Raw genomic sequence first — 16,272 nt, 5'->3', positions numbered from 1 at the left:
CAAGAGACATTTCTCTCTTGACTCCATCAAGCATAGCTGTGCCTCTATGGGTTTCTTTAGCCCCTTTTTTTGGTGTGTGTTTGTGTGTTTTTTAATCTTATGAACACTGCAAATCATCTGACATCAGACTCTCTTTGTAGTGGTTGACAGGAAGGTTACAGACAAATTTCTGGCTATCCTACAAAAGTATTGATGCTATGGTATGCATTTTGTCTAGTAACTTCACTTCTGATCATGTTTTACATTCTTATCCTTAGTTTCCCTTTGATTTGTCTTCCTGGCCTATTTTTAATTTCTTGTATTCTCTGTTATTGTATAGATCTTTGAAATCCACATTAAACATTTTTTGAAACAGAGCAGGTTATGTATATACCACTATCACCAGCAACAACAAAACAACACTTTGATATACCATATTAACTAAACTTTAATAAGAAAGCAGTAAACTTTTATAACAGAAACATTTTTTAAAAGAAAAATTACTTCAGAGTGCCCACCTCACTTGGGCTTGGTGAATGGCCATTTTAAATTAAAGATATGACACATCCTCAGCTCTTACTGCTGATTCTCTTTCACCTTCCACACTGCCTTTAAGATCACTGTAATGTACACAATGCAACATGGATTAATCTTATGAGCTTACTTTTAAACAATCTTCTTTCATAAACGACAGAAAATATGGAAATATGTACACAAATATTATATCAACTGATATGGGATATATGCAGGTGTTTAAGAAGAAACACTTGAAATTGTTTTCAACCTTATTTTAAATATTATATCCTGAACAAAAGAAAAGTCTCTTTTAAAATGACCTGTTTCTGTTGAAATACAGCATTTTAAGCTTCAGTGCTGCTAAGGAGAACTGTTTCATTGATAAACATAAATACTGAGAACAGACTAGAAATAGCAAAGAGCCAGGGTTGAAAAGACAGTCACATGGGAGAAAGTTTCTCTGCTTCGAAAGGGAACAGTCTCTATGATGTTTCTTTTTCTTGGTTTTCACCGTGACAAGAAAAATATGTGGGAACCATGCCTACCCATGAGGTTTATGTTGCTGCATGAAAGATAACAAAGACAGTTTCTGAAATTAATAGGAAACAGTTATGGATAAGATTGTTTCACTACAAGAGCTCAAACAAAAATAAAGGAAAGGCCGTAAGATCTTTAACTTCTGGTGAAATTTCTGAAAATCACATGTGAAGAGATGATAGAAGTTTCATTCTCATATTAGGAGATTCAAAGTAGGGCCAGCCCGGTGGCGCGGCGGTTAAGTGCACGCACGTTCCGCTTCAGCGGCCCAGGGTTCGCGGTTCAGATCCTGGGTGAGGACATGGCACCACTTGGCAGGCCATGCTGAGGTAGGCGTCCCACATACAAAGTGGAGGAAGATGGGCACCAATGTTAGCTCAGGGCCAGTCTTCCTCGGCAAAAAGAGGAGGATTGGTGGCAGATGTTAGCTCAGGGCTGATCTTCCTCAAAAAAAAAGGAGATTCAAAGTAACAGGTCTACTCAAGCCTCAAAAACAAAATGAATTAAGCAATAATTGAGAATAATTAAAGGTTACTAAGGAAGGGGGCATGTTGTACCTAGGAGTTTATATTTCTTTAAACTTCCCTCTCTTTTTCAATATAGTGATCATTGACTGCTAATCTTCTTTGCTTTTATGCACTTAAAAAAGACAAACATATAAAATGCCCTTTGAGTTGGTTAGCCATTATAATGGGAGGTTTTGCCACTATCCAAGTGAAGCTTAGGTATTCACAGGTACCAAGATCCTAGGAGCACGCAGCCCCTGGGGAAGTACTTCCCAAACTTGAGTGTACATAAGGATCACCTGGGGAGTCTGTCAAGCTACAGAACCTGTGGTAAACTTCGGAGGAGTCAGAAGAAAGCTGTGGACCCCGCCCCCAAATCACACATAAACACAAGCAAGCCAATCTGCATTCATGATTCAGGGACCTAATTCCCGCTCTAATGGGTAGGCTTGAAAACTCTAGGGTATAAAGTGACTAAATATTACAGTGATTTATACAACTACAGAGAAGAAAAAGGTCACTGCAGGATAAGATAGAAATGAATGAATGGAAATGAACTTATAAAGAAGATGGGGTTTGAATTTCAGTTGGCACAGAGTAAGGAAGAAGTCAAACCCCATGGCTAGTGGGTAGAATAATCTGAAGCTGTAGAGGGAAAGACGAGAATACGGATAATGAATTTCCCAGCCTGATGCTTCAGTAGAAGACTGGAAGATGATCTGGTGGGTGGGCGTTGTGAAGCCAGTTTATGGCGAGCCTCAAATGCCAAGCGAAGGAATTTTACGTCATTTAGCAGGCCGCATTGAACCCTTAAACGTATTCAAAGAGGGAGTGACACGACAAAAAATGGGTTAGGCTGAGTTAAAAGGATAAAGTCTATCTTGTAACATATAAACATATACTGTGTTTATTATATATCTTAATATGAGAGAGGATAAGGCCTTATAATTCATCTTTTAAAAATATTTCTTGGCAATTCTTGGACATTTAGATTTACTCTTATGTTCTAAATTTTACTACTTTTGTATGTAAATTTAGTCCCTGAGCTGCAGAGTTTGATGATCTCATTGTTGTTTGCCTGGCCCCAGGAACACTGGACTCAGATCTTCACATCACTGCTGCACATGCCACCAAGTGGCTTCACGGCCCTTTGTAGCTTCTGGTGGTGTTTTGAGCTGGTGAAGGTGAGCAAGCTGGTGCAGCCTGCAAATGTGCTGGGCCAGCAGCTTCTTGCTCAGCTGAGAGGGCACTACTAGAGCGTTATTGCTCTCTCTCCTTGGAATTCTGGATCTTTCCCCACGAGTTTCCCATGTTGTGGATGAACCTGTAGGCACCTAAATATCCCAGCTTTCCCCATTCAGAAGTTGTTATAGGTAAGCAACGTAGTACTGGGATTCATGAGAAACTGTGTCCTCCTTTCCTGAGCAAGAATAGAAATTAGTAAAAATTTCACTCTTCACCACTGGAAATGTGACTGGATGCTATCTAAACTACTAGTTACTTCTAGTACTACTAGTCCCTCTAAAGCCTGAATGCATGTGTGTATTTTAAGCATTTCTCAGCTGTGTCTCAAATGTCCTGAGAAGGCTTCCCAGAATCCCATTTAGACAGAAGGATCCCTTATCTCCCTGCTCCCCACCCCACCATGTCACCTGTTTGCTGCTTCCATTATTTTACCAAGTTCCCTTCCTGGCCAAGGGTGGTGTTAGAGTGCCATGAATGCTCTGCGGGCCAGTCTGAGCTAACATCATCTGCCTGAAGCCTGCCTCTGCTCCCTCAGAGGACGAGTTACTTTTACAGGACGGTCTTGGGAGTACTCAACTGATTCTGTGTTTGCTCTAATCACAACAAAGCTAACAACTGGGGCTTATTCCAAGATCAGCTGTGAGTTTAGAGACTTCCCCAAATGGATTCATGTAAGTAAAGACCAAGCGTTGTCCCATCAAATGGATCCAGGCTGCTCATCGTAAAAATGGATTGGTAGGCCAGTCATCTGGATCTCAATCCCAAACATTGCCCATGGTGCACCCAGGTTAGTTTGCATAATGCAAGAATGGAGAACCCTTTGGCTTGACAGTGGCCTATTTTTAGAGGCAGTGTATTGGTTAGGAGACAGTCTCTAGAACCAGACTCCCCAGGTTCAAATCCACCTCTACCAATCAAAACTATGCAAATTTGAACAAATTGCCCATCATCTGTTTCAGTTACCTCATCTGTAACATGGAATTAAAAATATTCCCTCCCTCTAAGGGTCCTCATGAAGATCAAATGAGTTACTATGCATAGAGTGCTAGAACAGTGCCTGGCGTGTAGTAAGTGCTAGAACAGTGCTAGCAAAACAAAGAACTTGGCAGTCCTTGGGCATCACCACATCCCAGTCTCCTGTCTTCATTAATCCCAGAATCCTAAAGTCCCCGGCTTCTGCTTTTGTCCAGAGGGGTATGTGGGCTGGGTTGGCAACAAGTCAGTTCTCCTTTGAATTGCTAGGGCTAGACCACCACCCACTTTGTTGCTCCTTCCCATTTTTCTGAGCATCACAAAAGGTAATATTCATGTGTCAAGGGATCCAGGATTGTATTTTAACATTTTACGGCCTCTTTGTAAAGCTACCTTTTCAATTTTAGAGGAGGCAGTTTTATGACTCCCTTTGATAACCACTTAACTATTAAGACCCAAACAAAGAAGAGGAATGGTCAAAGGATATCAGGTACTCCCAGCCTGCTAGAGTCCTACTTCTTGAACATTATTCAAATTAGCTGCAGGACTCATAATTCTGTGTTTTCATTTATTGCTGCAGTAAAGTAAATGGTTCTTTTATCCAAATGTTATTTCCTGGCTATTAATTCAGTAGTTATTTTGGATTGTAGCACTCTTCTTTGATTTAGGGATATGGTGCCTTATAAATATTTAAAAGTTGAAGACTGACACTTAGAGAAATTGACTTTGATTTGTTTTGTTAATATCCTATGGCTAGAGTAATTATAGGTTTGGAAGATGTGGTCTCCTTCTCTTCTTATCAGAAGAGATGGGGATGTGTCTCTATAACAAGGAAATTTGGCAACAGAAGGCTCTTCCCACATCCTTTTCAGACTAGATCTCTGTGCACACCTGAGAGGACACGCACTACTTTTTAGTCTTCGTAATTTTCTCCAGAAACTGCTCTTGAACCCAGGAATGTGGATGAAAACTATCCATACTTCTCAAAATAGCTGAAAATGGTCATTCCTGAAAGGCTTGGGACTTTCTCTGCATCTACAAGTGCCAGCAAGGGTTTACGACAGGGCTCAGGGTGATCTACAGACTGGGATGATTTAACTGTGGATCAATCAACCTATTAGGGAAAAAAAGACAAGGTCAATAAGGATGGGTCTTGGTGAACCAGAGGTCATCCTACATTTTTCAACCTAATGTTCTTATTTCCTTTCCATTAACATTTCATAATGAAAAAATGCCTATATTCTTTAATTTTTAAGATAATTAAGTGAATTTAGTGCCTTTGAAGGGTAGAGGATTTATAATGGCATCAGGGAATACACTATTAATAATCTACAAGACAAGGGCCACCTGGAGAACAGCAAGGCAGTCTCCAGCACCAATTCAGAACCGAACTCCCCGCCTAAAACCAGAAAGACTTGTGTCTTTTGGGACAGAGCTTCTACCCTCTTGGGAAGTGGTTTTCCAGTTGTATTTGAGTTTGAATTTTAACAAATTACAACAAACACAGAACATTCTAAGTACGGGGCTTCTTTGTATGCAAAGCCCTGAAACGTGTGATGGAAGTAGAGAGTGGTTCTAGGGTTTCTCTAAGGGAAAGAAACATGGCATCTGCCTCTAAGATTGTTACAGCCTAATAGCGAGGTAAGGATTGACACAAGTGAACACACGAGGGTACAGAACAAGAGAAAGAGGTCTGCACAGTTGTAGTGAGGCACATGCACATAGAAACAAAGGGACTACAGACCAAAGGCTGGCTTACCTCTGAGTTCTCCAAGCTGATCACTTAAGGTATAGTTTAATAAAGATAATTTCAATGATTTTTGGATAAAGATAGTAAACACACTCATTTTCTTTTGTTCCTTCCCCAAACTCCATTAAAACAACAATAAAGGGATATATTTTTTAAGGCCTAAATTCTCAAAGGCAAAGAAATTGGGAGAGGACTTGACAAAATTTTGAAAGCTAGAATATAGATGGGTGAATATTAAATAATTTAGCAAACCCAAGAAAGCCAAAATGAGCTAGCAATGGGAAAAGCTGAGAGGCAAACAGATTTATACCACAGACCCCTCCCCCTAAATAGCTCAGGAATTGACAAATTAAATACCTTTGGAAGTGGGGATGAAGGTGGGGCTATAAGCAGGAAAACAGCAAATCAAGGAAGCAATTAGATCTCTAGATCCTTTGTTCCACTCCTCACTCTGTAAAGACTGGAGGCTTATGCTCTGAAGAGGGTATAACAGCAGGTCTTTGGGTCAGAGGGACAGCATTGCAGAGCTGGAGGGTAGGAGTAAGGCTGAAAGCAGGGAGATTGAATGAAGAGTTATAGACCAATGCTGACGCTCCTCCTCCAACCCCCTTCCCAGCCACGCTCCACCCAGAAGATTCTTCTCTGTGGAATCTGAGTAGCAGAAGAGGGAAGACCTGAAGATACGAACATTTGGTGTCTTCCCCAAGGAAACAGGTCAATCAGCTCCTCCTACAGATAAGCCCCCAGAAGCTCTAATAGAAGCTTTAGAGCCCTACTTTTAAACAGGAGCTGAAAAACAAAGATTACCACACAGCTGGGGAAAACCTCTGCTACCTCTAAATCCTCTAATATAGTAAAGTGATTTATTGAAAGACAAGCTGATTAAGAAAGAGACTAAACCATCAGTGGATGAATGGATAAAGAAAATATAGTATATACATACAATGGAATATTAGTCAGCCTTAAAAAAGAGGAAATACTGTCATATGGTGCAATGTGAATGAAGCTTGAAGACATTATGCTAAGCGAAATAAGCCAATCACGAAAAGACAAACACTGTACTGCATGATTCCACTTACACGAGGTATCTAAGTAGTCAAACTCGTAGAAACACAAGGGAGAATGGTGGTTGCCAGGGCCTAGGGGAGGGGGAAATGGGGAGTTGCTCATTGGGTACAGAGTTTCAGTTACGCAAAATGAAAAAGTTCCAGATATCTATTAAACAACAGTGTATATATAGTTAACAATACTGTACTGTATTTATATATTTGATCATGTTCTTCTATGTTGTGGGGAATAACCAGTGTTTAGATTTTAGCCGAGAGGTGTAAACTCCCATGGAGGAGCATGGAGTTGGGAAGGAAGGATTGATTATATGGTTTCCAGAATGCTTAGAGTGACCAGAGTTGGATTTCATTGCTCAGCCAAAGGAGTTTCAGGGTATAAATTACTCCCTGGGAATATACACCCAGTGACTAGGCTAAAAATATGAATACAGAATGTCCCTGATAACCTGAAAACATAGAAAAGATTCCCTTACCAAGAGTGGCCCAAAGGACATAGTAAACCCAATCAGCATAAAGAAAAATGATTCCCAAAGATTTTTTCTTCCTTTTGAGTTAAGTTTAAGGCAACTGATTGACAGCTGCCTAACATGAGTGTTTTTAAAACCCTGACTATGACCAGGGTTGTAATTACGTTGTGATGTTTATATAGAATGAAGCTAAACGATATTGCAAAGTTATTCCTTCAATGAAACATATGCTTATGCTAACCCTCCAAACATCTCTATTTTATTAAGAAAACTATTTTGCACCAGAGATGTGCTGTCTGATTTTTTCCATCCTTCTGAATATACAGAACATGTGTGTAACAAAGAGCACATGCACAGCTACAGGATATAAGGATACAAGAATCAAGGCAAAGTGGTGTATTCCCATGTCCTTCTCCTGAATAGCAGCAATTAAAATTCACAGCTGCTGGCTGCCCAGATGTTTCTTGCATTTAGTGCTCTGTAATATGCATCAGAATATATTGTATGACTGCAGTTTCAGTAAACTAGACAGCTTTGTATTCTAAATTCTGCAGACTAGATCCAGTGTATATATTTTTTCTTCAGATTAGCTTCCCTCCCCCACCCCCCTTCATTTGCTTGGGGCATTTGCAGTTCAGAAACAAAAGACGTTTCCAGCTCAGAGTTTAGCTGTATCAGAGTGTAAGTGCAGGTCAGGTCTGATTTATGTGGCACATCTGATAAGCAGGAAAGGAGGGCAAGATGAGGGGTTTGGAAAAGCAGGTGAACTTGGCTTGACTTATATCTTCCCCTTTTGTAGGCAGCCAACATCCCTCTGGTGTCAGAACTTGCCATTGATGACATACATTTTGATGACTTTTCTCTCGATGTTGACGCCATGATCACAGCTGCTCTTCGGATGTTCATGGAGCTGGGGATGGTACAGAAATTTAAAATTGATTATGAGGTAAGATGTTCTGTGTTGGGTGATCCCAGGAGTGCATCTGGACAATGTGGTAGCCACTCTGAGCCTCAGGTTTCCCAAATACAAATTGGAGATGATAATTCTTTCCCTGCACACCTCATGGGATTACCATGAGAATCATATGAGAGGTTTGGGGAAGGACTTTGATCATTGATGGTTACTAGGACAGAAGGCATTGTTTTGATAATGGGCCACTGGAGACACATATACTGCCTGACACAACCTTTCTCTTCCCATTTCAGACACTGTGTAGGTGGCTTTTGACAGTGAGGAAAAATTATCGAATGGTCCTGTACCACAACTGGAGACACGCCTTCAACGTGTGCCAACTGATGTTTGCGCTGTTAACTGTACGTATGCTCAGTGACGCGGAAGGTCGTCTGTCACTCGTGTGCACCTATGGGCCTTGTCCTTCACGTTCCGTTTCTCTGACAAGTTGCCGTGTGCTTTATCTTACGCTGGAACTTACCTGCCCTGGCTATGGGAGCATATATTTCACGACAATTTCTGAGCTTTAAATCACCGACACTCTGAAACAGGTGTAGTCTTGGAATGATTGCGTCAGCCTCTTTTCAATGTTTTATCTCGGGAAACTGGTTCTTTTTACAAAAGAAATGCTTAGATTTTCAAAGTAATCTTTTCACAGAGGACATGGGAATGAGTGACAGAACAAAGAGATTACTAGATAAGACTCTCTAGGCTGGTGGAAAGCCAAAGTAGGACTGTGTGAACACTACCTACAGGGACACAGAAATCCTGCGAGAATGCTTATCTGGGAAAATGCCCGGGGTGGCCAGGGAAGGAAGGAGTGGGAGCGAATGCTCTCAGGGTTTAGGGGCACGCTAGGCTTAAAATATCTGCCCTGGGGCTGTCACCCAGTGAGGGTGGCCAGTCTGCTTTTTGGAGATAGCTATGGCAGCTGGCCAGAGGTAAGCCTTGGAATTTAATCTGAAAGCAAACATTTATGGCAAAGATTGAAACAAAATCCTCTATTCTTCTCCATTTTGCTGGCAGGAAATAAGGCTTGTTTTGGCCTTATTTTCACTTACACTGTTAAACTATCATCAAGTAAAATGTTTTCTGGCTTAAATATATTGGTTACTTTGGCCTCGTGGTTATATATACCTACATATGTATACATACGTGTGTGTGTGTGTATAAACATATTTACATTACAAAAAAAGAGAACATAAGTCTTGGATGCTCAGAACATAAATCTAAATACCTTACATCTTTACACCCAGACTAAAATTTAAACCCGAAATAGAGAACTCCAAATGACACGTTTTCCTTTGTTCCAAGTGAACGAAGACTATTCTACTCCTTCATGAAATGCTCTGCCTATTAAAATTTTACTCATCCTTTAAGGATTAAGGATTAAGGGTTGGTCTAATGTCAATTTTCCCACAAAGTCTTCTGCTTTCTCCCCAGGCATCAATAATTGCTTCTTTCTCTGCACCATGTCTAGTACAACGTGTCTTTCTTTCTGCTGTGTATTTTAAGTTACAGATCTCTCATTCTCCTATAGAGTAAACTGCTTGAGGCTGAAGAAATAATTTCTTATTCTTTCAATAACATCCACTTATTTGCTCAACATCATTTATTGAAAGCCTCACCAGCACCTTGCAGCCTATCACACACTTGGCAGGTTTTCAACAAATGCATGCTGGATTGACTTGAACTCAAATGTGCATATAGCATAAGAAGATAGAACCAAAATATCTTCACTTTTATTCTCAGGATCTTGGTTTTTGGGGGGTCCTCAACTGCTTAAGGAGCAAGCAGACTGGCCTGGAAAAACTGGAGTGGCCCTGTCCTGTTGCATACACCATGAAAGCAGTCAGCCAGTCAAGTGAGGAAGGAAGATGCTTTGAACTATGAGGCTTAATTGTCCAAGTGCCAATGTTGCTTGAAAAAAAAATCATCACTTTCATTTTGCTTTTCCATCAGACCTCAGCAGACTAGGAATAATTTTCTCTGTGCAGAGTTCATGTGTCTGGCTCACAGAGGCCATTCAGTAAAGAAATTATTAACCTATTATTTTGGAGAACCTATGGATTTGCGATGAATTGCTAAAATAAGTAAGTAGGAACCTTGTTCAACAAAGGAAAGAGGAATCACCATGACATTGTGAGTTAAATGTCAAAGACAGAAACAGACTTTCATGACAAGTGTTAAAATAGCTGGGATGGGGGAAGCTGGCAAGAGCAGCAGCATCAGGGTGGACACAAGAGTAAAAGGAAGCACATACCCAGTGTTCTTCAGTAAATGTTTCCATAATACAATCTTGATCCTTTTCAAGACATGGAAGAAAGCAGAACTCTCAAACTATGTCTCCACAATGGGGATACTCATGCCACCCGCATGTTTCATGGGTATGGTTGTTTTCGTAAGTCTGCTCAGCAACATTGAAGAGTATCACTGTTTGAGAAGGTTTGGATTTGTTTTTGTATTAATGCTATTGCGAAAATTGGAGAATTTGCTGGTAAAGTTTTCTTGGTGGGGGACGGGTTTGCAAAATGAAAACATGCCTTTGGAAAGAATACATTGGTGAATGTTATTTTTTTCTCCTTAACATTGAATTGAGTAGTCACATCTGGAAAAGATATTATTTTTGGCTCATTAAATTTTGCTGAACTTGACTAAGGGTTACAATAGGTTGAAAATGTCAGCTTTTGTTTGTGCCTAACACAAGCAGTCTCTTCTCCAACTTGACCATGGACAAACTGATTACTCAGACTTTTTTAACTAAGAAAATAATTATTGTGATAAAAGTTATTTGATCAGTGAAGATAACAATGAGTTTAATTCACTTATCAATTCTAGTTTCTGGGATACCTCAGCCTATGGCAAAATGATAACCCACTTCTCTCTGTGAATGGGCACTAATGTTTCAAGCACTCCAGAAGACATTAGGGTCTTTCCCTGTTTTGTTTTCATCAGTGATTCTATTTACATTCCAGTGATCTCATATTCCATATCCATGTGTTGAGTTAGCACCAAAATTCTCTATTAATCTGAAAAAAAATCGCCATTCACCAACCCCTGGATTCAGCCTGTCACAAAGCCAAGAAAGCATGGCGCATGTGCGCTGAATTTTCCTCCAGATGGCGCTCCAAGGCAAAGTTTCCCAACCAGTTGCCAGGAAAGAAGCGTGTGGAGAAAATCTCCTAACCTTCCCTGAAAGTGCTTCTTTTCTTCTAAGACAGGAGATACTGAGGCACACACCCCACGCTTCTTTATTAACAGAGACACCAACAAAGTCAGTGTGTCCGAAAAGAGCCCCTCCTCTCAGGCCGAAATTATTATGCCTGCCTCCTCGGTCCAGGAGCTGTTAGCAGGATAATACGGCAGGCACTCTTCGTGTGACCTTACATCTGTGGGTGTGTATTTTTCCGAGCCCATTGTCTCCAGGAATGGGAAGATGCATAGCTGTGTGTCATTGCTGAGCAAATTATGAAACCATGTGCAACAAGACAAGCAAATTATAAATATGTGCACTAGCTTCCTAACCTTTAACCCTAAAATCATTTCAAACGCGGAAAATAAATGTATTGACTGGGAATTGTGTTTTGTAAAAGTAGTCAACCTCATGTCTAGGTAACAAAGCAGTTTTGTTCCTTTAGAAATAAAAAAAAAAAGAACTAATTGCTTTGTAGGATAGGCATTTTGATATAAAATGGTGGAAATTTAGTTCACTGGGAACCCTAGTAATGACTACTAATCTATTCCATGACTCTGGGCTGAAATTCCAATTTTTAAAAAATCAAAGTTTCAATATTATTCTTTGCTTCTAAAGGGGTATTTAGGTAGTTAAAATTTACCAAATATTTTTAATTCCTCAGATAAATACAGTATGTAATGCTACTTAATATTTGTGATTAAAACAAGGAATAAAAATCTGCAGATCAAGAATAGTTATATAAAATCTATTTATTTATGGAAGCTTGTAGAATAAGTATTCCATGAAGCACAGACATAATGAAAGAATTTCTCATATTCACAATGTAAACCAAATAAAGGAAACGACTGCGCTTTTGTTTGTGTTCTGTAAAATAAAAGGCATGCAGTGCTGCCAAGGTTGCAGAGACATTTTTCAGTTTTATAAATGATGTATGAGCTCTGACAGATTTTCCAGGGGGGAAAAAAAAGCTTTCCTTAAGAGTCAGTATTCTTTACTATCCCATAAATGTACTCATTAGCACTTTGGGCCAAGCCCTGCATGCTGTGGGGCTCAATAAAGATTCATTGAATGAGTGGATTTAGTTTAGGGTAATATTATTCAGGGAACCATGTTGCTCGGTGTCCAGTTTTTCAAAAAACTATAAAATGATGAACAACTGTCACCACTAGAAATCTTGTTCTTTCTTCGTATCACACTAAAGTTCAGCTAGGGTTCATAGAGAATGTTATGATCTTGCGGAATTCACTGGATATGAAAAGAGAAGAGCACATGATCACATTAAAATTTATGGTGGTACTGGCGGCATGGCGCTGGTGGGGAATTGCAGTTAAACACTAATAATACCGGAGTATCGCAGCAAACACACTGACACCCCCTGACATTTACTGGGGGCTTCTTAAATCTCAAATGTGGAGGGAGCATGTTTAAGTCCATATTTGTGTTGTCAACAAGGTTATTTTCAGGGATAAGCCAAGTCGTTTTATTGATAATTCAAACTAGAAAGCAGAAGGGACGTCTAGGGAGAAAAACCGTCCTATTCACCAGCTTGAGGATAATGCGCTGTCTGCTGTCTGCCGTTTTCAGGGAAGTCTTTGATTTTTGAGGTAGAAAATTTCTTCTGGAAGATCTTAGACGCACAATTGGAATCCTCCCACCAAGAAGGACAGAACTAATTGAATTTTTAAATAAATATTTTTGCTCAATAACCAGAATCTTAATCTCAACAGAAATCTAATTTCTTTGTAGATTGTAACATTGGAAGGTACAAAGAGAGCTACATGTTTTGTTCTGTAAGTGACTATAATAAAGTAACAGTCATATTTTTAATCATCAAACATCATTTTACATTACATTTTGTTCAATATAAGTAGTAACTAGTTATATTTACTTTAAAATAAATGGCAGCATTATCATGATACAATAAAATCTGCACATTATAAAAACAAATTCTTTAATCTTCATGTAGGTATATTTTGATTTCCAGTGTAACTTCAAAGTTGGCAGTTTTTAATTTAGGAAAGCAGTGGTTTTTAACGTTTTTGCAGAATATCAGCACTGGGCACTATAAATTAACTAGGGAGCTAATCAATTTGAATACTGTGTTTAAATTACATTTAAGACTCCTGCCTTTTAATCATTGAAGAAGGTTTCTATTTTTATTCTCTCTGGCCACTTCTCAGAGCCCCAATTAGGCACTCCATGCTTCTAGCTGACATTCCCTTTATCCACATTTATTTCATACAAGGAAAAAGGCAAAACCGCACATAATTAAGAACCTGGTGTGCTAATAACCAAACATACAATTGGGCAGAAGGATAATCCAATCCATTTCCTCACACAGGAGAGTAACCTCCATAACTCACTTTAAGCGCTGCCATTCATGAGTTATGGGTCATTCCCTTTCTAGTGAAAATAAATTCTCCCACACCATCAGCCAGAGCTGGGTATTTTCTTAGGACATGTAAATTGTAAAAGTGTATGAACATAATCATGTCCGGCGTTTCGGGGGAAGTATAAGCTCTTGGTTGTGGACCCAGGCTTGTCAGGAAATGTATGTGGTTTCAGGGCTGGGGCTGCCTAGTTACAATATAGGATTTTTGATTAAAGTGAATTTATTCTTGCGATTTTTATGATGTTGGTAAACTGTTTAATCTGGCGCTTTGTGTTTTATGACACTAGCCAAATCCTCCAGGTCAGGGAGACCCAGCAGCAGAGCCGCGGTCGTTTATCACAGCCTCCATTTTCCACGGTTTATGACTTAGTAGTGGCACTTTCTTGGTGCTGAAACCTGGCATCTAAGGGTGTCAAGTTGGGAGCTTTAACAAATTTTAATTTTTCATGAGTCTGATTTTTAATTTTTCCTCAATGATGACAAATAAAAATTTGGGTAAGTTTTGAAGAGGCCTCACATTCTTGAAATTCATCAACCTGGCCTCTCGCGGCACTTGGGGAGGGCTGTCTCTGCGTAATTAACTCAGCAAGTGATCTGCTCCGTTTCTGCGTTCACAAACCACGTTATATTCAATTCACTACTAATTTATCCTTAAAATATAAACGATGTTTCTAAACATGCTTTGTCCTCAAAAAAATCATAAAGCACACATATTCTTAGTGTTGAAAGCTAAGTCCTTAAGAATCTAATATGCTTTTCCTCTTGTTTCTTTTTGAAATACAGTATGTGTGCTACGTGCATGCAACTACATTTATCTAAATTAAAGTAAAAACCTCAATTTTTTCAAGTCTTATTAAGATATTTATTCTGAAATTTCTCTTAGATCATTTGTATATCGTTTTGCACATTTTATCAAAATATGAGAGCAGAGATGTATTGACCCATTTCTATTTGATCACATCAGGGCTTCTTGAAAATAAAATACAGAGTGTTGGGAGATGCCAGAGGTTTGCTTTGAAATACTCTAGCAAACAACATACAAAGCAGTGTATGTACAGAGATAGATGAAGCAAGACTGGCAAACCGTGGATTGCTGTTGAAGTTAGGTGATGAATACACAGGGATTCATTATAATATTCTATTTTTTGTGTGCTTTTAACTTTCTGAAATAAATAATTTTTTAAATTATGATAACAAGTAGATTAAAAATTGTCATGGAAGTGGTTAAAAAATAACTAAATAAAATTGACTAAATCCAATTTTTTTAAATTCAGGCATTAAACATTTACTGAACATTTACAATTGTTCCAGACAGACCTTAGGTTTTGCTGCCCTGCCCTTCTGAGACTTACATGGACAAGAATTTGCATTCTTATTTGAGGCTGAGAGACAAGTGTGTTCAAAACATGACGTAGATTTTACTACTTCATAGGAAATGCCTTCAGAAGCTTCTGGTTGTAAAAGAAAGTTTTTAAATGTGGACTCTACTATCTTCCCAACTCTGAGCTTGGTAAGGAAAGGATCATTGTAGACTGAAATCAGTATTTAATTAATACCAAATCAATATTTGATTACATTCATCTTGAGAAGAAAGAGAAGCCAATTTGATCAAACCACCCCACTCCTGTGGACACAGACAATTTACGGCTGCCTGTGTTGCACTGCCTGTTTTGGTGAGGGAGACATGTAAACATGGTTCTGGGTGTAGTCCCCTAACAGCTGGAAAGATTCTGGTCTCTGGACCTCAAAATGGGAGTGAAGCGCCTCTTTTTCAGCCTTGTAAACCCAAATATTGGCAGACAGACATTACTGTAAACACCAAAGGGGTATGACCTTTAACTCTAGGTGCTATGGTTTGTCCAGTAGGTTTTTTCTCCAATAGAGGATTGTGGTTGTGACTACCTGTTCTTCTCCCCGTTGTGCTTTCATCACACATTATCTCTGGTTGGCAAAGATGGGATCCTTTTTGAAAAGAAGATAAGATACAGCATCAAATAGTACACAATTATTTCTGAGCACTCCAAGCAATTGACATTTGCTTCCACCTTAAAGATTGAGAAAATCCTCTGCCTAAAATCATTGCTTTAGAGCATATTGAATAGGTTGATACCCATCAGCATTCACGTGTTGAGAGGTGGCCACTCCATCTTGAAGCAAATAAAATAGAGTCCTCAAAAGAAGCAAGCTGGGCTTGTGTAAATGCCTGTAGAGCCCAAACACGTGCCTTAACAATTCTCTCACCACTGTGACCGCCTCACACCCGGGATATGTGCTGAACTGGGAGGTGGCTCTCCTAGGCCCTTCTCCTAGAACCTTCAGTCCTTGTTAAGAGATCTAAGTTTCACAGACAGACACTTCGTGTGAAGGATGGCCTAGCAGAGCTGTGCCAGCCATCAACATTGCAATTTGGGGCATTTTTTAGAAGACTTAAGCACCTTGTATGTGGCATTTACAATGGAACCCTCAAAGACCAAGCTTTGGCTAAAGTAAATTTGATTTTAATAAAGTACCAAGCAAAGGCCCCAGACAGTGTCCCTGTAACACTGCATACCAGAAATTAAGAAATACTAGAAATTAAATGCTTCTTCTGTAAATGCTGCCTTTCAGACCCAAGCTCACACCACTTCCAAGTTGAAGTCATATATAGATCAGTTGACACATGATGACACAGATAAAGGATATGGTGCGCTGAT

At 39.4% G+C, this 16,272-nt stretch overlaps 1 protein-coding gene and 1 long non-coding RNA gene across 2 annotated transcripts in view; one reads left to right on the top strand and one right to left on the bottom strand.

Moving 5' to 3' along the window:
- PDE11A (phosphodiesterase 11A) overlaps positions 1 to 16,272 on the top strand; it is a 388,624-nt gene that overhangs the window by 287,989 nt on the left and 84,363 nt on the right. Inside the window, exons 11-12 of the mRNA XM_014732549.3 lie at positions 7,839 to 7,985; positions 8,246 to 8,353. Coding sequence (XP_014588035.2) covers positions 7,839 to 7,985; positions 8,246 to 8,353 — 255 coding nt within the window. The remainder of the gene's footprint in view (positions 1 to 7,838; positions 7,986 to 8,245; positions 8,354 to 16,272) is intronic.
- On the bottom strand, positions 412 to 10,413 carry LOC138918673 (uncharacterized). The gene is made up of 2 exons (XR_011428285.1): positions 10,255 to 10,413; positions 412 to 7,949 (listed from the first exon to the last, which is right to left on the bottom strand). It is a non-coding gene; the product is annotated as an uncharacterized lncRNA (long non-coding RNA).

The sequence above is a fragment of the Equus caballus genome, chromosome 18 (genome assembly GCF_041296265.1).
Source record: "Equus caballus isolate H_3958 breed thoroughbred chromosome 18, TB-T2T, whole genome shotgun sequence".
NCBI classification, from domain to species: Eukaryota; Metazoa; Chordata; class Mammalia; order Perissodactyla; family Equidae; genus Equus; species Equus caballus.
The sequence above is the reverse complement of the archived record's forward strand: the minus strand, read 5'-3'. Positions and strand labels throughout refer to the sequence as shown.